This window comes from Lingula anatina, chromosome 1 (assembly GCF_051362555.1).
Source record: "Lingula anatina isolate TDL-2025a chromosome 1, LinAna3.0, whole genome shotgun sequence".
In the NCBI taxonomy this organism is placed as follows: Eukaryota; Metazoa; Brachiopoda; class Lingulata; order Lingulida; family Lingulidae; genus Lingula; species Lingula anatina.
The window spans coordinates 16,181,104-16,204,191 of NC_141767.1; the positions used below are offsets into that span (position 1 = coordinate 16,181,104).

The 23,088-nt window shown below is 35.9% G+C and overlaps 3 protein-coding genes across 14 annotated transcripts in view; 1 reads left to right on the plus strand and 2 right to left on the minus strand.

Moving 5' to 3' along the window:
- Nucleotides 1-12,743, minus strand: part of LOC106172719 (rho family-interacting cell polarization regulator 2) — a 28,167-nt gene extending 15,424 nt beyond the window's left edge. For 2 of the 9 annotated variants that reach the window (XM_013553548.3, XM_013553532.3), the window contains exons 1-2: nt 12,594-12,743; nt 118-419 (exon numbers count right to left, since the gene is read on the minus strand). In XM_013553548.3, coding sequence (XP_013409002.1) covers nt 118-407 — 290 coding nt within the window. In that variant the 5' untranslated portion in view covers nt 408-419; nt 12,594-12,743. The other 7 variants (XM_086995958.1, XM_013553542.2, XM_013553543.3 and 4 more) reach the window with 7 other exon arrangements.
- Nucleotides 12,744-13,062: 319 nt separating this feature from the next.
- LOC106172716 (nucleoporin NUP35) lies at nt 13,063-18,668 on the plus strand. Its single transcript, XM_013553530.3, has 11 exons — nt 13,063-13,252; nt 13,756-13,880; nt 14,280-14,410; nt 14,831-14,936; nt 15,131-15,206; nt 15,611-15,716; nt 16,193-16,246; nt 16,597-16,666; nt 16,990-17,115; nt 17,375-17,527; nt 17,959-18,668. Exons 1-11 carry the CDS (start codon nt 13,081-13,083, stop codon nt 18,034-18,036), a joined length of 1,197 nt encoding a protein of 398 aa, XP_013408984.2. The 5' UTR covers nt 13,063-13,080; the 3' UTR covers nt 18,037-18,668.
- Nucleotides 18,669-18,710: 42 nt separating this feature from the next.
- LOC106172715 (uncharacterized) overlaps nt 18,711-23,088 on the minus strand; it is a 29,303-nt gene continuing 24,925 nt past the window's right edge. For all 4 annotated transcript variants that reach the window (XM_013553528.3, XM_013553527.3, XM_086995910.1 and 1 more), the window contains 5 exons: nt 22,885-23,014; nt 22,562-22,675; nt 22,016-22,173; nt 21,484-21,745; nt 18,711-20,822 (listed from right to left, as the gene is read on the minus strand). In XM_013553528.3, the coding sequence (XP_013408982.2) occupies nt 20,628-20,822; nt 21,484-21,745; nt 22,016-22,173; nt 22,562-22,675; nt 22,885-23,014 (859 nt within the window). In that variant the 3' untranslated portion in view covers nt 18,711-20,627. The remainder of the gene's footprint in view (nt 20,823-21,483; nt 21,746-22,015; nt 22,174-22,561; nt 22,676-22,884; nt 23,015-23,088) is intronic.

The window sequence follows — 23,088 nt, forward strand, 5'->3', positions numbered from 1 at the left end:
TAAATGTCATGTCCTGTTTAGTTACTAAGACTCAACTTCATAATTAATATGTTTCAAGCAATCTTAAACATAAAAAAATGTCAAACGATACCCTGATATCCATCAATAATATCTTACCGTAGACCTTTTCTGATGCTTTCAAAGATGACAACTGTCCTATTGGGTCTAGGCACTTTTGGCATGTTAGGTAGCTTTCGAAAACTCTGACTCAAATTTGTTGTGCTTTTAAAGATATGTTTCCGTTGCAGCCGCGGGCTGCGTAATGTCTCCCCCAGGACAGGCTGATTGAGCATGCCTGCGAACGAAATGCTCCGTTGTAGATTGCTGTCTGCCATCTTGTGGTGCGAGTCGTTTAATGCCATCACACTACCATAGTGCTTGTCGCGTTCATTTATCTTCAAATACATTGGTTATCGATGCTGGAAAATAGAGAAAGACAAATATCAACTAAGATTAATGCCCTGATTCTAAGCTTATTATTTCACAGACAAAAAAAAAATGAGGAAAAAATGGAAAGACGTTTTTTGCAATTTGACAATCACAAATGATGTAAATCCAATATAAGTAGCCTCCATGCATATTTTCATCGCAGTGGAGATCAGAAATTTAATCTCCAAGCATGACGTTCTGAAGATTATCTGTTATAGAAATCAGTAAACTCTGTGGATTTGGTCAATAATAGAAATCAGGAAATTTTCCTCAGGTTTTTCTGATAAATATTGCAGTAAAGCAAAATGTAAACAGCGGAATGTAAACATCACATGCTGCGGCTTGCTTTACCCGTATCTAATACTTAAGGAAGTAAGTAAGAGAGTAATGTGATATATGTATATTCATTACGTGTCTGATACAAAAAGCCAACCACTCATTGTGAAAGCATTTGGTGGAGTCATGCTACTCTATGTCTGCATGCTCATTTTATTAAAATCAATTAAGGTACCCTATAATTTCCTTTGTTAGCAGTAAACCAGTCTTTTTCAAGCAATAACCATCCTATGCATTATATACCATTGAAAAGTAATGGCTACAAAACTTGAACTCATTTCCAGTAGCTAAAAATTTCTAAGTAAAAAATGTGAAAGTTCACCTGATTCTGATCTCTGCCCACAGCATCAAGAGCCAGATCTATTCTGGGAGCTCTAAGTTGCAAAATACAAGGACTGCCTTTTATATATACATAACAAACTCTGCCTCTTTACCTTAACGACTGCAGTTAGCCCTTGACTCATCAAATGAAACTCACTCACACAGGCTAACTGTTTTAATGTGGCCTCTTATCATCCAGGCCATAAAATAACGCCCAAGCTATCTTCCCCCTTTTTTTTTTTTTGCATGAATGATAATAATTCTGCAGCATCATTTGATAAAGCTAAATATGACATGAGGCATGTACATATGTTGAATGTAATAGGTTCTGCAGCCTTAATGGAGAAGGTCACAACACCCGAGGATTTAAAATACTTGACCATACTGCAGAAATCAATACTTCACTGCTTTAAAGCGGTGTAATTCTATCAATATTTTGATAAACACTCCATGACCGAGACTAATTAACACTTAAAATGGATAAAAATGTTATTACTTCACCCACGGGGCTCACTGATTGCTTCAGTAATAAATCCCTTGTCAACTTTTTTATGAAGAGCAGTGTTGAATATATATGAGTCTGGGCCATTTCATAAAAAATTTCATTTATTCATTTATTTATTTATTCATTTATGTTTTTATCTCTCAAACTGAACTTTTCCTTAGGTCTTTTTAATTTAATTGGTAAATGTGGTAAACAATTTAAGGAAGGTTAAAAATTATATTACTGAAGGCAAAAATAATATGTGAAATGGCCTGACATATATTTTCAAATCTTATATAAACCATTCTTAATGAAAAATCATTCTTTTATGATGCTATCCCCAGAACTTTAAGTTTAGACAGGAGGTATTTCTCTTCAGTACTTGATTTGTTTCTAAGAAGAAGCACCAACTTATAACCAAGTAACTTAGTATTACTAGTAAACATTTGGTAGAAACACGATACTTCAACCTGCTTTAATAATATTTTCCAAATTCATACCAAAACAAAGATGAGTTTTGAAATAAAATTACCTGTTCAAAGCTAATTAGACAATGAATTGGACCAATCTATCGATCAGATTTATACAACAGTAGCTTGACAATGGTGACAGGCATTCTTGTGAATGTATCTTACCTTTGTCACGGTCCAGCACAGTCAACTAAAAATTTCATGCAACTTTCCTTTTACGCCACTACCAGGAACATACTCCTCATATGACAGACACAATGAGAACAAAGCTATGTAAACAACTTCAAATTCCTCAATGTCAATCGAGTGACGTATCTAGATAGATCCTTGGTCAATCCCTTTCATAACATTGCAATAAATATCTCCATGGCAGAAGCAGCACAGGAGAAAACTGTACACCACACATCCTTGATGATTAAGAGTTGCCACTCTGTAGGTAAAGTACAGTAATTAAATCACAAAATCCTTATGGCAGTCCAGGAAGTGTTTCCCTCTATGGCTCAAGAATGTGTGCCCGACCCCTCACTAACCATGTAATAATACCCATATCTCAGGTGATAAAGGGTGTTAGAGGAGAGAATAAGGTACACTGATGGTTACCAATGTGGCAGACGTGTAATTAGTGCAATTAAGAGTCTGGGCTTAAGGTCATAGGTCAGATTCCGTAACCCCATACCTTTAGGTCAGATAGCCTTTGTGAGTACACCAAAGGTGTGCGAGTCAAGAGCCTTAAAAGTTCAGTAGAATACCATATTTTATGGGGATATTTCTACTCCTTAAAATCAATGTAATAAATACAGAAGTGAGCAATCAAAATTCCCTTTATAACACTTGATGGTTATTTAGCTTCGAGTAAATATTGTATCTTTACATAAAATAGTATGAAGATCAATCTGTCTCCAAATATTACGAAACCCGACCTACCTGATTATGAAAAACATGCTGTGAAATCCAATAGACGTTGAGGGAAAATTCATTATTTATCTTAAAAGCCATCTACCTTTGACAGTTAAACCTGGTAGATAGCAGAGTCATAAGCCACATATTTCCTACTTTCCCCGATATATGATAAATGTTGCTATTTATACTTCTGAGTTATTCTCATTCATTTAAATAGCCCAACTTTCTCTAAAGGAAGCTCTCTCAAAGGGCCGGAGGAAGTTTCACAAAAGCCCTATTCAGTAAAAAATAAATTAGTCACATTTTGACCCAGGCTAAATCTGTATTAGTCCACTTAAAATCAGGATATATGAGGCCAGTTACACAGAGTAGCCTCATTATTTGGATCAATAAAATTTATTAATAGCCACATTTCTAGGCACCACAATAGATTTATCCTGGGATAAAGTTGACCAAAATGTTCTCTCCTAAACTTTGGACCAACTAAGGTTCTTTTGTGAAACTAGGCCAGCATCTTAGCCTGAAAACTTTTGTGCTAAGGTGAACATTTAATCCAATAATAAGATAATCCCCATAGTTAATCCAGAGTGCTAGGTTACCTGAAAACTGCACATTGAACAACAGGTGGGCAATGAAACATTGATGTCCCACAGAAGTTACCACATTGAACAGCAACATAACTGCACCAGGTTATTCAGCATCCACTTTCATAACATCTAACATGTACTAATGAGGCCCTAGACTGGGTGGTCAATACTTAATGAGCTTGAAGCCATGAATCGACCAATACACCAATACGGACCAACTTGTAGTCCGTGTATTCCTGGCTACTGGGCTGCGGCACCTGCAAACTATTTCTACCTGTTGCGATAACTGCTGCAGACTGTCAAACCCGTGAAGATATCCTCTGCATCATGTGCACTCCGAGCTTCCACAAGATAAGACTAGTAACAGATTCAGAGAATCCAGCAACTTTCAGGAAATCAAGCAATATTATACACTAGAAATAAACCCTCCACATGCTTAATTACATGAACACATGAAATGTCAAAAATAGCTCATCTGGGTAATTACGAGCACTAATGGGTATCGCAGGCTCTGAAAAAAGATCACCAAAGATCAGGCCACTTTGCAATGTCTGCAATGATAGGTCTACCACAATCCAGGCCACAAGAATCTTGGAGCCAGATATAACAGGGAAAAAAATCAGTCATTAATTTTGATCATGCCCACAAACTTCCTCAAGCATTAATCTAAAACATGATATTTTGTACTTGAAATAATTTACATAGTATAAGAAATGAAATATTCTAAGAGTGCTCATCACAAAATGTAAGTAAATATATCTTACTGTCTATGTATACAGTGTGTGTGTTTTGTGTGTGTGTGTGTGTGTGCGTGCATGTGTACGTGTGTGTGTGGGGAGAAGGGGAGAGAAGACGTAAGCCAAACACTTCAGCTTAAACCAATGCCAACAACTTACCTGGGGAGAAACCTCACTGGGGTCAGCAGCATTTAACCCAGTGGGTGATATAGGAAAAGATCATCTTATCTTAAATGCCCACCTGTACACAAGACCAAACACTACACACTCAGTGGGATTAGCCTTTACTTAGCACATGTATCTAGGAGCTTGCATATATAGAGAGCCCAGCATAACCCATTCCTGTAACCACACAACAAACCCCACTGAAAATATGGACTTTGTTCTTCTTTTAATAGCTCTGTTCTAACACACAGAGGACTGCCACACACACACTGCACAATATGTCCTATTGTACATTCCTCTCCACCATAATCTCACAATAGTTGGGCATTATAATCTTATTGATTCCCAGAATAGAAATGGCGTATCTTCATAAGTGAGTGGTGCCATGATGGAGCAAATTCCCTACCTGATCAATCTTTCCCATCTGACAATTTACATAGTATAAACTGACCCTGGCACTGGCTGTTTGTGGGGACTGCAGCTTCCCATTATCTTGTCACTTTGGATTTATTCTCTTGAAATTAGTTTTCCCTATCCTTACAACCTGGAAACTCAAATTAGCTCAAAATGACAACTTTCTGAAAAGATGCTCCTGTGAATTATGGTAACCAATAATTGATTTGATGCTGTGAATTGCCCATCATTGGATTGCTACAACTTATGAATAGGACACAAATAACAATATATCTGCAACCCATCAGGCTTTTCACTTACTAATCACTTGGAAGTCTTTCATCTAGAAATTGGTTTCACAATGGTTATAATTTGTCCCTATCTTTTTACACTAAAAACTTGCAACATCTTGATCTGAACTTCATTGTTAAGTATCTGCAAGCAACTCCATTCCGTCTCTGCAAGTGTGACACCTGCTTGAATTGTATCACTTTACAATGAACACTTAAAATAATTGTTTGTGACATATCAATATCTTGTCTCCCAGAATTTCTAGTTTTCTGACACTTGTTACAGTGAAGAGTGGCCCTCACAAAGATTGTAACCTCTCATCAACTCGTCAGAGCTGTGACAGGACCACATGCTCCAAACAATACCCACTTACAAACTGCACAACGTAATAATTGTTAGTAACCTATCACTTCTAATCACAGTGAACTCACCCCATTCCCAACATGAGCAGGCTACAAATGAGACCAGACAACAGTAGCTTATAGTATCTCACCATCTTGCCATCTTCAATTTTCCTTTGTCTCCTCAGTATATGTCAAGGCGTATTTCCAAGGAACTTGTGACGGGTTAACTTGGTGCACCATATGATTACAATTATTTGAACTCAGGAAGACATCTTATCCCTCTACTTCCCTGCACACCACCAATGTAATATTCAAGTAAGATAGCCAATATTGGGTTCCCACTTTCGCAAATTGTAACCACACAGTCTGCTGATTAAGTAGGCACACAAAGTCACAATATCACGACTTGACTGAAAATGAGACCAGAGTCCAGACCATTTAATAGAAGTCTGGTCTCAATAAAATGTCTGGCTGTGTTTCTAGTTCAGAGGAAACAGATAAGAATGCTGCAACAAATTAAAAATTACCCCCCCCCCCTCCCCAAACATCTCATTTGAAAAAAAAAATTATAGAGCTAACCTCTATCAAGTACTTGTTCTATGGAAACTACCAAAACTCCACAAGGCCAGACCAGTAATAACAAGACACCAACTTGAATACTGTCCAAATCCCTGTCCAAGGATAGTACAGATGATTGTTGGATAACATTTAGTCTAGTCAAACCCTTGTTATGATAAAGAAGCCTAGACCACCACAGAACTTGGACCTTGCATAACAAGTGTAGTCAGTAATAAGATCATAACAAGTAATCTAACCAGCACTGACATAGACTTCAGTTGGGATAAAAGTATGCCTGTCTTTAAATCAACATGTAACAGTGCAGTCCAGTCTGTCGGTAGATGCCAGGCCAACCTCGATGAAACCAGTGTCCACTTTATCATTATGTATCATGACACAGTCTAGTCTATGCCACACCAATGCAACACATCACACCATCAATAATGTCCTTTATACCCAACCTGCTGTCCATTGTTTGCTGGACACTGATGACCGCTGGTCTCCTCATGCACCAGACCCATAATAGTTAGTCCTGCTGGGAGTTCAAGTGACAACGATGGGTGAGAATGACATTTATAATCTGACAGCTAATAGATTCCATGACAGGTAAGTAACTGAGACACCTGCAATGATACCAATCCTGTGGTTCTTCTTACCTGGTAACTTTCTATTCAAGTATTGATTGATGAATTTTGGACTTGTGTACAACCTAATTCTGACAATATCATCAACACCTGATGGAACAGACTCTCCAATAATGACAACTGTAACTGTAGGTTTTCTCAATATGATACAATGGCTGTCTGGGCTCTGTTTATCAACCAGCTCTTACAGCCTTACTTGTTGAAATTAAACTGGTGAATAACTATGGAATACCTACAAAGTAAACACCCCACCCACTGGGAACTGATACAGGTCCTGTTGTCCAGAAGTCGTGTCCAATATCACTATTGTGTAGACACACACATCCATATACAAACTCTCTTTCTAATAATGTGACTCACCCTCATGTACCCGAGTCCACTACTACCTTCAGCCTAACCTAAAGAGCAAACATTCACTAATCCATACCAGTGATTAAACCCTGGTGACGTAATGACACCAAGTCAGGAATCACAAAAGCAATTAAAATGACATCTAATTAACATCAAAATGGATTCCTGTCATGTTTTGGTAAAGACTCACAGCCGACCACAGGTAACTTCAATGAAATATGTAAATAGACTTACCTGACCTAAATACCAAATACACAGAACTCATTAGAGATAACTGCTTGTAATGTTAACACTTGCGTAATATCACTTTTAAATCTTTCATCTACTTCGTCATTAATAAACGCCACCTCCACTTTTCACAGGCAACTTTGTACCTTCTTTTTCATGAATTGTCCTTACAAAAACACCAAAGAACAACATCAACATTCCTTGTGTTTGCTTAACTGTATGCACTTTATTGAACTATTCAATAATCAATCACTTTTGTGACCAATGGTGCACTTAACTTTTCATACGTGCTGACACAGCTGCCCTTGCAACATTTAAAAGCCGCCATTAAAATATATATGTGGCAATTATGCCATATCTTTAATATATCTGTATACCATGAATACATTACATACCCAGCCTCCAGTAAAATATATATAAAGCCATTAAATGCCAAACAATGCTGTGGGCCTTTTATGCATATGTATTAATGGATTGAACATCAAGGTAACATAAAGGCTTGATTAAATGCTGGTATAAATTCATTCAAATAAGCATGTTTACCCTGAACATTACATTATCATACTGAAATTTTTCCAGTGGATATGACATTGGTTTCATTGATTTGTAGAAAGCTGACCTCAAGTTAAGGAAGAAAGAGGGTCACAAGTCTCTATGACGCATCCTTTCCTTTCAAACTCTGTAAGGAGATCAATGGACAACCTCACTCAACTAAGGATTCCATTTTCAAAAGTGATTTTCATTTCCCAATGATGAAATAACTTTTTCTCCTAATAAACCTAAATATGACAGCAGAGTCCATTCAGCCATATGCGAGATTCACATTTCAACTTTCATTGCTTATTTATGTAGTCATGGAAAACAGCACATTATAATAGTTACTACAACTGGTATTTCCTGTTATTTTTTCAACTGAACATAACACACTCTTCCATTTAGTTTTTGTCATGTAAACTTACTCCAACTGCAGCTGTTGACGGGTTTCCTGCCAGACAAATTATAACACTCCACCACGCCATCAGTACTGAAAGTGCCTCCAACCCCATCCACAAAAACCACCTTACAAACCTTAATTAAATTCCCAAATACTGTTCCAAGACAAGTACAGCTTTTCCGTCAACTGAGCTGAACATTGATCGAAGGCACAAAGACGTTTTTTCAAGCACCAGAAAGCCAAAGCTGGACTATAGCTGCAAGCTCCGTGCTAGCTGCTGCTGCTGCTGCTGCTGCCACGGCCATTAGCATAAGCCCAGTGGATGAGTCACGACCCAAGACCTTTCCAGTCCTGGTGCAGAGATGACATTCCAAAATAATTGCTATCCCTGGAGCTACTTGGAGTCTTCACTGCCTGACAAATGATTAAGCTCACATGCAGATGGCAGGAGACAAACGAGTGGCAGACATACATATATACATACAGCTGCTCAACATAAAAAGAAAATGCTGATTATTACCCTTCCTTTTTGCTCGCAAGTTCACTTAAAGTTACATAGATTTGTTGTTGTCAAAGCAGCCTTCAGAAACATGAGCAAACTTTGAAGGACAAGGTCGATATCTTTTATTGTATCTTCTCCAGTCAGAGTGGAGACATACCTGAACGTATACATGATGTCTTCTTATCTGATCATAAACTAAAGAATATTTGCAACCCTACTCCAGTTATTTCATTTTACAACCCATAATATACTGAGTGCAGGTGGCAATTTGCGTCGCATTTGGGACTCCGTAAAATAACAAAGCTTGTTTTCTGCTAGACAAATGTTACTTTGGATAATATCATTATCATTAAATTGTTTTACTAAGTTGAACTTCAGTCAAAATAAAAGAAAAACACCCATCTGGTTAAACATTTCTAGGGACACATTTTCTTCTGGTTCTTGGTTCTTATGAACTGATTTTATGACTGTATGTCCATTCTCCTCTGAGGTCAAAAGGTTTGCATTAAGAGGAGATGCCTTATCTCCCTGAGTGAAGCAGACGCCCAACTTGAGTTAAATTTTAATCTATTAATGACACAGCTTGAACATGATCCGCCCCTTTGCCACTGCAGCAACAGTATTACAGAAATGGTTTCTAAATGATGGATGTTTCTCTGGCTTTGCCTTTCCAGCTTTAAAAGTGTCATAAATCAAACCCACACTTTTGAGTCTTTGATCTACATAAACCAGCATTTAAAACATTTCCACGCAAAATAAGCAGCCCAAGAATACACACAGCTTCTATCAAATTACAAGCATATTATTTGCACTAAGACTCAAATGTCAAGCAAATAGCACTTGGAATATTGATACAATTTGGTCAGCCTGTTATTATAAAATCGAATAAATCTATATTTTGAATGGGACTGCAGTGTTAAGAGTAGAATACAATATTCAGGTAATCAATTGCTTACAAATGGCTCAACTTCAATATCAATTGTGAACCCTAAACATGACCCTTAATACAGTGTGATAGAGGCACAGGTCCATCATTGTTCCCTGCCCTTCTCACGTGAACCCACCATAACAGATGAATAGCCAAGATATTCAACATAATTCTACACTTCTGCTCAGTAGGCATGAACAAAGATTTCTATCATTTGCCACCACAGAAAAAAAACATAACCCACAAGGTTGTTAAACTGTATTTGAGGTTGTCTTTTAGATTTCTGACAGCTGCTAGGGTTCTTGACTTGACAGTATTGCTTACAAGCTGTGACTGTCCTTCATTTTAGACATATAAATATTCTGCCAAAATAATATTCAGAAAAACTGACTATTTTCAGCCAATCTTCTATTGCCACAACTACCAACTTGGCCCTGTAACTCAATAAGTGCAGCACCTATAGAGAGGTTGTGAAGAAATAAAAGTGCCAGGCATTTAAGAAAGCTAGAAAACAAATGTTGAAAGAAAGGGTTCAATCGAATACCATAGTGATAAGAACACACAAAAATGCAACCCCTCTCAAACACCTAGAGATTTTACAAAGTTTTATATTTAAATGCCCTAATTGTTCGCTTTCCTTTACCAAATTACTGTCAAGAAGATGCGCATGCAACTACTTAAGGTCTAAAATTTTTTATCATCTCAAAATGTTCTTTTCTTGACACATCAATCCAAGTGGCTATTCACAATTAGCCATGGTCCAAAAGGTTGTGGCATTTCTATCCAGAGATCAAACTTCTGAGCATTGTGTACTATTTGATCAGTGCATCCCTTTTCTGTGGAGCACTTCTAAATTTAACTCTTCCAATCTTCTAAGAGTATTACATTTAAACCATCAAGAGTTCTCAATCAGAAAGCTGATTTCTGCCAGTTTGCACAGGGACCTAATTCCTAAAGGAAATTCAATTTTACCTAAACTGCCACAGATCCCAATTCAATTACACCAGATCATATTTCTGTTGTGAAGTATATTAAACCAAATGCATACATTTGCCGGGCGGCTAAATAAACTGCTTTACCCTTTCTTGTGACATACTGCTTGTGTTCTAATCACTAAAAGAATGGGGCCACTAAAAAGAATTATGCCTGGCAAAGGATAGAATTCTTGACTCTGAACAAACAGACTGCACAAGAGTTTAAAATCAGCTGAGCTTTTCGAAACATAAGGATCCTTCACTAAATCAGAATCAAAGGCCCTTTCATCTACTCTTCTCTTTGTTCAATGTATGTCAAATATCTTGGCTCTGAAGCCGACTTTCATCATTGAAAGAATATAAGACATTAATATTACATCCGGCGTTAATGATATACAAAAGTAAACTGTTTCTAAATGGACTAAACATGTTTTCTACCCATGAGGTGTGTTGCCTCGATCCTTCAACAGGGCCTTCCATGAGTGACTTCTCTACCTCTCTGATATTAAATATGTTTCTAAAGACTCTTTAGAACCAATTAACTTTTTTATCATCTTTATACTAAAGACAATGAAAAACCTATTTATTTATTAACAAATACTCTTTCAAAACAAAATCTTTAAGGAAGTTCACTAAATTTTATCTGACCCTCTGATAAGCAAAAAAGAGTTGCTGATAATCAATTTTTCGAGTGTACTCAGTAACATTAACGACAGGCACAACTGTAAACAAACAGGAACATAATTAGTAACATGATGGCAAGCTGAGACCTGTAGACTTAAACATACATCCCCATAATTTATCATAACAGCTTGAAATTGTAATAACACCAAACACTGATAACTATCCACAAAATTCTCATCAGAAAATGATTTAGAGAAAAGCTAAGGATACAAGCTAGACTATGAAGTCCATTTAAGGTAAGTTTCAAACTAAAATCATGATCGTAAGTTGACACAAAAGGTAAGATACACTCAAAAATATTTATATATAAATGCCTTGTATAATTTGCTCCTTGTAGAACCAAGTATATTGCAATGCCATAACCTCTAAAAACCAAAGATTACTAAGAACACATTTTCCATCTGTCTTTTGACACTCTTGCTATAAAAACTAACAGAAGCAAATATTATATGAAATGACAATAGGTCATCTAAATTATTAGGAAATGCATAGTTGCAATATCTCTCATAGTAACCATGCATATATCTAATCACTAACAATGCACAGATAAATCCGTAATCTATGACCACAAATATATCAGTATCTGCTAGGCTCATTACACTGAGTGACCTGTGGCAGCTGGAGACATTTGAATCTGTTGTTCCAGGTGGTATGCATTCACCTGTATATCTTCGCACAGATGGAAATTTCCTTCCTATACTACATGGACAGGTGAAAAGTTCTCAGTCATCAAATAGGGCTGCCCATTCAGTAGGGATATCAATACCCCCTTACTCTATACACACACGAGCAGACTGAAGTAATTTCTTTTTTCATGTGACATGGTAAAAATCAATAATTTACAAAGACTCCTTATAAAAACATTTTAAATGTATGCCTAGTAGCAATTCAACTAAAAACTGTGTACATCTCCATCAATGCATGGCATGGCATGGCAATGCATGCTATCTAACACAGCTAACTGCAATATCAAATGTAAAACTACTAGCTGCTACTGTAATAAGAACCATTTGGCACGTTTCCGTTCTTATAATGAAACAATATCCAACAATATACCGGCGAATAACTAAAACATATAAAGCCATAATTTGCCATACCATAAAGAACCCAAGCGTGCCTCTTCAATGGCAACTTCATGAAACGCCTGATAATATCATCAAACAACAGCGCAGTACTTAGTAGTGGTACTAATATATTTTATTATGAGCATGCCTCTCAGTCTCATCTCAATCTGTTTAAAACGTCTATTTTAAAACGTATATTACAATGTACGCTATTTCCACGTACTAAAGTCACCGTAAACCTGTTGATAGTATTCACTCTCAATACTTACGCATCCCATCTTGGTTACCACGTGCGTAGAACCAGGTCGTAGTAAGCTGCTGTTTACACTTGATTCACAGCTTGTCTCCCTTGATCACTCATCCTTGTCACCAGCGAGTAGATTGATTAGATTTCACCCCTATCTTCAGAGGAAATATTCCTTAATAACACAATTCTAGATCATGATAAGCAAGACTTATAGTTCTAAATTTTCATACTGCAAATATAGAGATTTTTTACATTATAAAACCATAGTGTCAAGGGTTCTATTACAAAATATTCAATTGTGATTTATTCATAAATTAGGTATCCTGTCTACTAAAATCAACAGCCCGGAAGCAGGTGCGTGCTTTTGTAACGGAACGTATGATTGGTCATGTCAGGATATGCTATTATATGGAATCTGGCACGAAACTGCAATAATGTACACGGAGAATATAAACGTTTACCGAATCAAAGTATAATGTGTCCAACATATTGAAGCTCCATATCAATTTATGTCAATATTCTATTTTTTTACATTGGCTATTGGCATAAGTTTCATTTCGTCTATTCTTTGTTTTGCCAAACAATGTTACTTCCGGGAAATTCGATTTGAAGGCAAGGTGCCACAGTCCGAAGCTGTCGTTAAGAACATTATTGCAGCAATGTTTGGACTAGCTGAACACGGTATAAGTTGCACATGACATTCTGGCTGTATCAGTGGATCTTTTTAAAAGCTGTGGTTGTCTGGCATATCTGAAATCAAATAATGTTAAACACATCGAGTAGGGGCATTGAGTGCTGCTTTGTTAGAATCTTAGATTTCGCCTAGACACACAACTTCATAAGACAGTGATCAATTGATATCATTTGATATTTATTTTTATATTTGTTAATCAGTTTGATTATTGATCTGGTAATCAGATAGTTACATCTAATTTTTAAAATGTGCCTACGTGTTTTGTTTGTGTTATTATTTCGTCATGTGTTTCATTTAGTTATACAGTCACTTTATTATTTCTCAGAATTTTCTGATCTCCACTTACTTTCTTTTACTCTGACAGCAATGAATAACTCAGATGTGTCAGATTTATTGTAGACAGTGCATTTTTTCAGAGTACTCAGGCTTGACACAACCCCATCAGAATTGATGAGAAACCCTGGGTATGCAATGCATTATTTTATTTCAGGCAGTCATCAAGAGCCCATGACCCTGGGGTCCCCTGCCTCTAGTCCAGGGGGTCACCACCACCCTACACCATCACAGTTCTTACCTGGCTATCTGCTGGGAGATGCCTCTCCAATGCCTGCCTCGGTAGGTCATAGTTTGTTTTGTATTGATGCAGGGATTTTTTCCTTATTTTTTCTGTCTTTCCTTATCCTGGACACTCTATGATTATCAATGGTAGAAAGAATCCATTGCCAAGCATGTTCCACAGAAAATACCCAAACTCAGTCTAGAAAACTGCTCTCTAAAGTGGATTTCTGCTACTAAAGTGGATTTATGCTAGCTAGTGTCTGTAGTCACAAATTTAGGTGAAATTTAGAATTAAAAAAAAGCTTTAAAGCTGGCAAATCTTTAAGCTTTCTTAATATAATCTCGTGAAGCTTCAAACTATTCACATTGAATATGAATCTACGGAAACTCAAACTATGACATATGTTCTTCCGCTCAGTTGCTATATCTTATTATCACTACTGGTTTATGTTTAAGCCTGCTGGGCCTAGACTATGGTCAACTACCAGTGGCAGCAGTCCACCTAAAACAACATCAAGAGCCTCTTCTTGGACAACCCCACTAAGTCCACATGGGGGACATACACCAAGAACTGACAGCAGGAATAGGTAGCTGTAATTTTTAAATGATAATAATAATATTAATAGTACTGATTTATTTAGCTCTCTCTCCAGCTGTCCATCCCTAAGGATGATGACAGCTCCTCATTTATTAGTTATTAGTGTGTCTTTTGATGACTGAATAGTCCAATTTGTGATTGACATGTCTTTCCACAAGTTCCACAGGTATACACAGGTCCTGCTGGTTGCTGTTGATTAGTTTGAGAATTGCATTTCTTGTGCTTTTCATGATCCAGCTAATATATAATGTATACACCAAAATCAATTTCTATCACAATTTCTTTAAATAAATCATAAAAGCATGTCAGGCGTAAGCTAGAAATAATTCTGCCAAAGCATATTTCTTCATAAATCTAGTAATGACCATGATATGATATTATGTATAAGATTTGTTGCTGTGTTTTACAGAGATATGGTAGGGCATCGCCCAAAAGATAAAACTGGGGCCCCACCAGTCCAAGGCCTGTTTGAAACATTTTCCACTCCATCAAGACCAAGTACAGATCCCAGAATGGTATGTTTAGGCTTAGTTGTCTTATTAAAAGTTTTCTTTTTTTACTCGTTTTCTAGAAAATGTGTGATATTTACTGTTTGTTTTTATTTTTTGTGATTAACTTTGGAGAATTCTTTTATTGTAATTTCTACAATCCTTGCTTCCTTTATGGTGGTAATTATTTTGAAGTAAGTTTTATTTATCATATCCTTTAGGTTGACTACAGTGCAGGTGCCCCCAGAACACCTTCTACATCTTTTGCTGCTAGAACTGCACATGAGTCTTCATTAGGTTGGTAACAGTGCTAACATTACAGTTCTGTCAGCAAAAATTCTCAGTTCATCTAGAAAATATATATATGCCATTATTAGTGTAGCCATATAAGTTTTACCAAATCCTATTAACTTTCCTCAAAGAAAGATGAGCAAGTAAGTTGAAAACAGTCTTTATATGTTAATTTTATTTTTAAATTCAATATTACTGTATGTGTGTTCTGTTTGCTATATCATAATGTATACATACAGTAAGAATAAGGTTCTGCTACTACTTTGAAATTACTGTCAATACATCACTTTAGTCTGTCTGTATCACCAGAGCCAAAGCTATTGTTTAGAGTGTTCATCTTGTGAAAACATGATCTTGTTCAATGTCACCCATGAATTTGATTATGAACTGTCTGAGCTTTATCCCCCTAGGTCTGCAGTCCAGTAGTTTATTCAGTCCGGGAAGTGCAACCTCTTTTAATCAATCCAGAAAAACTCCCCCATCTCCAGCTCAGATAGATCCCTTCTACACACAGGGGTAAGTAACTCCTCCAGGGTGGCAGAATTTATAGCTCACATAAGCCACAGATCTATTCTTTATCTTGCTATTTTAAATGGAACGACACCTGGAAAGGTTATTGATAGGTGAAATGCAAAGTTAACATTGAAATAAGTTGATTTGGTTACTGTGTTTCTCACAGCACTGATGATTTGACTCACTCTGAAATTTTTTTATGTCTAAACATAATCAATTCTTATTGGTAAATATATAATCAAATGGCTATAAAATAAACTTGCATTTGCCTTTTTGTTATTAAATTCAACCTTCAAACTAAAACCATGTTATATTTTGCATAAAAATAGACAACAAAAGGATTTTGAGCAGATATCGGTACAGAGAGGATTAGAGATCGGATGACCCATATCTTGTAAAATTTACTTTTTGAGCAATTTGTAATAGATAAGTTATTGATTGATTAATATATAAACAAATTAATTAATGTTATATTTCAGGGAAGCTATTCAACCAGAGGATGAATTAGATGAAACGTGGATAACAGTCTTTGGGTAACATTACGATTTCTAATTCTGATTTATACAAGGGCAGCTTTAACGAAATGCAATTGCACAAAATACTTAACAAAAATGAAGAACCAAAGTCCCTGAAAATGTGATATTTACTGTTTGTTTTTAATCCCAATGTTATTAACTTGAGGGAATTCTATTATTATAATTTCATTGATAAACTGAGATTTAAAATAATTATGATTATTATATTATATTATATTTTGCTTTAATCAAATCACAGAACACTACATTCTGAGCACTGTTGTTAAGTTTGCTATTTTTAATGGTTTAAATTAATTGTTTATGTTGTTAATTTGCTATATATATTTAAAATGTTTTATATTTTTTAGTTTTCCTCCAAACACGGCATCATTTATCCTGCAGCAGTTTTCTCAGTATGGCAATATAACCAGACATGTGGTGAGTAGAAAAAAGATTGATATTTAAAAAGATATAGGGAGGAAGTTCTTAACAAGATTTCTGCTTTGATAAAAACAATGAATCCGTGTTTTTGTTTTAACACATTTGCTTCATGCTCTTCAGGAAATTGAAAGATTGGCACTATTAGTGGTCGATCTTGTGGTTAGACAAATGACAAAAGGGAGGCAAAGAAATTGTTTTGATATTAATCTACAGTACCATTGATGTCTTTATCATAGATCTGGAGGTGCATGCTCTCTGCCCTCACATAGAACATATACTTTAATGCTAATATTGATATCATCAAGCATGCTTCCATTCAGATTGCAAATGAAGGCAATTGGATGCATATTCACTATCAGTCCAAGCTACAAGCCAAGAAAGCCCTCAGCAAGAATGGGAAGGTGTTTGGAAATATAATGGTTGGAGTTACACCATGCATAGATAAGGTGAGCATGGAAAAACCCTGGTTGTCTTAGGCAAATATGGTCATTAAATGATATGATCATGGTATTAAGATAATTATGTACTCATAATTATTTATTTATTTATTGCATAAATTGGATAATGTTGTGGGGTGAAAACAACATTCCTTTCAATAATTATACTTTTAATTTTGTGGCTCCTTTTGTGTTGGTTTTCATAATTTATTAGCTCATCATGTTGTAGTTATGTGTTAACATTACTAAGATCATATTTTTCTTACAGAGTATAATGGATGGAGAGAAGGAAAACCATGATATGTCCTCTACACTTGACACATCCACCCAGAGCACATCTGTTAGGGACAGCAGTAGTATGACCAAAGTAGGCATCAGACCCCTGACTGCAGCTTACCAGGCTGCTAGTGCAGATCATCAGGTAAAATACACCTCCTTTCTGGAATTTGCTTGTCCAGTTGTGCTTTTATTTATTTATTTATTTATTTATTTATTTATTTATTTATTTTTTGTTTATTTGTTTTTTTTCTGTACACATTTTTTTCCTGCTACCATTACCATGGCCTTTGTTACAGGCATCACTGTGCACTTTTTTGCACTTGCTTGAATAAAAGGTTTGAACTGGATAGTTTTAGGAAAATACATTGAAGATAAAAAGTGAACAGGCCATTCAGTTGATGTTGAATAGGTCTATGGGATCTTGCTGCAAAGAAGACACTTTTGCAATTGACTGAATATTATTTTAGACACATAATTAAGTAAACCAAACTGTACTATTTATGTAATAATGTGAAAAATTTACTGTTATATATTTATTGTCATTTTGGTGTGCTGTATTCTATTTTGTTGCAGGTGGTCCAGTCCAGTAACACCCCAAGAAAAAGTAACAATGTTTTGTCAAAGGCCATGGACTATATGTTTGGATGGTGAGGGGGCTATTGATTGTAAGATCCACCAGTGATAAATATATGGACAGCATGATTATCTGAAAGAATTACTATATTTGATTTCCAGTCTTGTGCTGAAGAATATTGCCTTTATGTCACTTTTTTAATTATATGGAAGTAGAGGGCTGGCAGGAATTTTTATCTATATGAAAGGCATCATGAAATACAGCCTTTGCCATGTTATCTTCGATCTTAATTCTGCTCCTTTCATAGATTTTCATATGTCCCAATTATAAAATTTTATGTAGTGTCCTTAGAGGAAAAACTGACCAATGTTAATTGCTTTGAAATTCAAATTCTCTTTAGTTACCCTCCATGTACACTGGGACACTTTAACGTGTTTTAACCTAATCAAAAGATAACCCAAAGGTGATTTACTTAAAGAGATACAGAGTTCAGAAAGGTGTTCTTATAGGAATTAAAATTCTTACTGGAATTGTGTATCATCACTGCAATTAATGATGAAATTGGTAAATACCATGGATTGAAGAATTTCACAAATAAATGGTTACAAAGTAACACTGCATACTAATAGATAGAACCATATTATTAGTCATTCGGTCTTTTAATGGATGTAAATGTTAATAAAATTCTCTATTTTTATAAAATTGACAATTCTTGTAGTTGTTCATTTGGTCTTCCACTTTAAAAACAAAATGAAATACTTCATGTCTTTATTTCAATGATGATGATTTGCTGAGTACATAAGCTGCTCAATCGCATAATCATTATTTTATACAGCAAATCGTCTTGCAAGGAGAGTTCCCACTGGTTCTCAATTTAACCTAAAACTTTCAATATTATAAACATGATACCATTGACTTCTAAAACCACAGGGAGGATTATTATCTAGGAGTAATAACTATTTCTGTAGTTGCATACTTCATATGTTTAAAAGACGACCTTTTTATCAATACACATTGCACATTTTACACCCCATTTCAGCTACACAACTCGTATAATAAAAACTCAAACACTAGTTCCTTAAATACATGCCAATGATTGTACATACTGTGCAATGGCAGTCACGTTTCCTCTTTGAGAAGTGCATAATCTTGGGAACAGTAAAGAACAATATTTGGCAAATTGCAGTTGTGTTCTGCATTAAGCAGAATACGCTAATCAATAATTATTAAGATTACATTAATAAATGCTTCTATCAGTTTACATATGATACATCTATATGTACTGATGGTATAAATAAGTTGCTTGTTCGTTGCACTGTTAAAATGTAAAACCTGTTTTGAAGGACATTGAATAAGATCTACAAAAGCTGTGCCCTTACAGCCCATAGGCAACTATATATATCACTGCAAACCATGCCACTTATTTTGCAATGTCTGAGGAAGTCACCAGGCTCTGCATCAGTAAGCATGATCTTCAGTACTCTTCCTTCACACAATGTAAATGCACAAGCTTTCTGTCCAGTATTTTACTATATAATAAAGACAAAGACGCAAGATAAAGATATAAATATAGACACTCACCATTGCTACACTCCACACATTTGTATAATTGTAATACTTTTTCAAGAAAATTTACATCAATAGATTCAGTAATGTACATGACTATATAATACACTAGGCTAGTTCAATGAGAGGCCTTCATTTCAAGATAACCTTAAAATAAGACCATGGTAATAATTCTGCCTTCATAATAAAATTGTACAACAAATCAAATTCAAGTGTGAGATCTCTTCTGGGCATGATGCAGTTTTAAAGTCATCTGGTCCGTAAAAACTAACAATTAGATTAACACTGGCATAGGTAATTTAAAACTACTATAAGATGGATTCTTCATCTAATCTTTCATAAACAAGCACAAAGTACATCCTTACAGAATGAATTGCCCACAATGTAGTTTATTATTCATTTTGTGAAATGACGACATATTCCTACCAAAGTTGGCATTTTTGTAAAAAAATTTTAAAAAAAGTAGGCTTTGTAAAAACCCTTTTTAACTACATGACAAAGCATATTATTATCTCTTTATTGTAGGATATTGAAAAGAATCTTCACCTTCACTCCAACAATATTTTTACTTTCAGATTGAGCAGCACTATAATTAATTTATAAAAGCGCACAATAAAAGTACTGGCAGTGGTTTCAATGGAAAAGGTTGCTTGTACAACAAAAATGGTGTTTAGAGTAGGTAAAAGCAGCTGTTTGGTTCATAAAAACCCTGCACCTGGATGTATGGCACTATATTCAGAACCATACCTCGTTGCAGAGTCTGACTTCTATGCTATAATAGTTTCTCTGAAAATGCTTGAATATTACAATATTTTTCAAAGTTGACCAAGTTATTAGTGTTAATTTGTTCTATGCTTCTTAGGACTACTATCATTGTGAAAAAAGAGCACATTCATCTAATGTATAAATACTTCCACTTATGTTCCTTGTTCCATCCCTTCAGATCATTCCATTTCAATGTGGAAAATCCCAAATGAAAATGTTTCAGGAGTGCCAATAACTTGTCAAGTGTAGCCCTTACGTTCATCGGTAGTCACCTGGAAAGTTCTTCATGCTCATAAAATTCAACAGATCCACCAGTGTTTTTGATCATTACAGCCCTTTAGATTATTCCTTCCATAAAACTTGTGTCTAAATTCTGAATAAGTGTGCGCACAAATGCCATCTCTTTCCGCGTGTTTTCAAATATCACTCTCGGGTCCTCAGACTCACAACGCAGGCAATTGGGGGCCATCACCATAGCCAGGTTGTTCACATCCATCTTGGTAATCTGAGCATTCTCTGAGGCAGCAAATACCTAGATCAAAGAATAAACAGAAGTAGATATATTATAAATGATTTTACCATGCATCTGATCAGTTTCAGAGGCAAAATGAGCCTGATTAATTTTTTAGATTGACTTACTTTCCATTCTGCCATGTCTCAACTTAAGCAGCATTTGACTGAGGTTAACTGCACTAATCACAAACATTAGAAGGGTCTTTTAACGATGACACTTGCCTATATACCCTCCCCCCCCCCAACCCCCACCCCCGTAAAAAGAAAAAAATCTGAGCACATGAATGCGTGTCTGTGATTGGCCCAATAAAATTCAGTCAAACTTGCCACTGACGCCACAATCACACATTGCAAGAATTAAATGTGAAGAAACTGGCACACATCAGATTTGAGTTTAAGATAAGTACATCCCAAAAGAGCATATTGTGTAATTCTTATGAAGGTATTATATCACACTTTGCAGTTTTCAAAAATTATTAATCCGTCAAAAATGTAATAAAGCGCCTCTCAATAAATCAAACTGATTATTCTTGCAATCAGTCATCTGATCTAGTAAGAGAAAAAACTCTGAGGTAGGAAAACATGTCAAGTCAAGATGAAAACATGACTAGAAAATTATTAAATAATAACTTATAAAAGCATAATGTTAAAGGGTATCCACTAACAGGAAGAGAGCTCACCTGTAAAAACCTGATAAGATAAGACAAGACTAGTCTGTTTATTTCCGGTAGGTTATGCACCAAAGCCACAGCCTCTTCTGGGTTTGCATAGTTATTGATACAGTCCTCATAGAACTCTGGGGGTATGACTGGCTCGTGGAGTTCCCTGTACCACAGCTTCAGGAGGGATGCCGGGACATGGGGGTCGGAGATCTCCCCGGGGGGTATCCACTGGTCAAACCGGACCTTAAGCTCATTCACTGCATCTATGTCACCAGGGACCCTGAAATGAGAGACAGCTGGCTGAGAAAACTGGAAGAATGGCTAGAGATTTAGTTCAAGGTAGGATGAGATGACTACAAGATACAGGCTCTCTGCCAATTTTTCAAGAAGTGCTCAAATACTTTTGAAAAAAATATATATTCTAAGAGAACCAAAATATCTAATTCTTCTCTGAGGCACAGATTTGAAATTGATAAGGACTTGAGACAGCAGTTTACCTACAATCTGTTCTATAACTATGAAGAGTTTCAGCTTAAAATATCTTTTTTACCTAAAAATTCCTTCCACTTGAGCACCATTTAATCTGAGCACCTCCTCGGACAGGGTGGTTTGTATCCAGGGAAGTTTTCTGTTGGGGTAACGGTCCTTCTGCATCAGCATTATGTCATCCAGGGTGTCCCCAAACATGGAGGGGTGGAATATGGATTTCTGAATAATTGTATTATGTTAAGATTTAGGTTTCATGGTGAAAACAACTCCACTGGTTTTAGCTGTAAATGGTTTTTCAGGGATGGTCTTAAGGACTTCAGAATATATGAATTGAAGTAAAGTTTTGGATATACCAGGAACACTCATTTTAATTAAACAGCTACAAATTCATTCTATCGTTATCATTCTTCATTTATCTGACATTATTTGTATCATCTTTCTTTTATCATTAATAATCAAGTATTTTTATTATATTATAATACACATGTTTTTGACCAATTTACAGGGCTGAATCTGAAAGCTGTCATCTCCATTTATAAATAAAACCAGTCATAACAAAGGATAATTGAATGAATTCCTAAGTATGAATTTTGCAGTTTATACAAACCTTGGCCTGTTCTATTTCGTCTATTGTGGGTTTGCGAAGTCCCTTTTTGGCACCAGATTTTGAAATGCGCTCTAAGCGCCGATTGCATATGCCCGCAAAGTGGCTGATGGGTATCTGGAAGTAAAAATTCTAGATATTTAAGTCCAAAAAAAATTCACTGGATGTTGCCTCATACTGTGGAGACAATGAAGACTTCTTTAAAACATCAACAAACTTCATTCACCACTACAACAACCACCAACATGATATATTCATATACTGGTACACACATTCAACCATATAGCAAATCATAATGTAATTTAAGATAACTTTCAGCAACTTACCCCCATGCAGCTGGTATCACAAGCTAAGTGTTTCTTAATGTAGCTCTCTAAGTAGTTGTGGAACTTGGCAGATGGAGGAAAGAAGGACAAACAGGTGGCAATCAACTCCCAGCCCAGCTGTAAGCTGTCTCTAAAAGATGATTCATTCAAACATTACCAGGTTTTATATTATAATGGACATTTAACTGAGTGGTTCACACATTC

Coding starts and splice junctions, on each gene's coding strand:
- LOC106172716 (XM_013553530.3), top strand. CDS start 13,081: ATGTCAATATTCTATTTTTTTACATTGGCTATTGGCATAAGTTTCATT. Junction 13,253..13,755: donor GTTTGGACTAGCTGAACACG/GTATAAGTTGCA, acceptor ATTTTATTTCAG/GCAGTCATCAAGAGCCCATG. Junction 13,881..14,279: donor CCTCTCCAATGCCTGCCTCG/GTAGGTCATAGT, acceptor TTTATGTTTAAG/CCTGCTGGGCCTAGACTATG.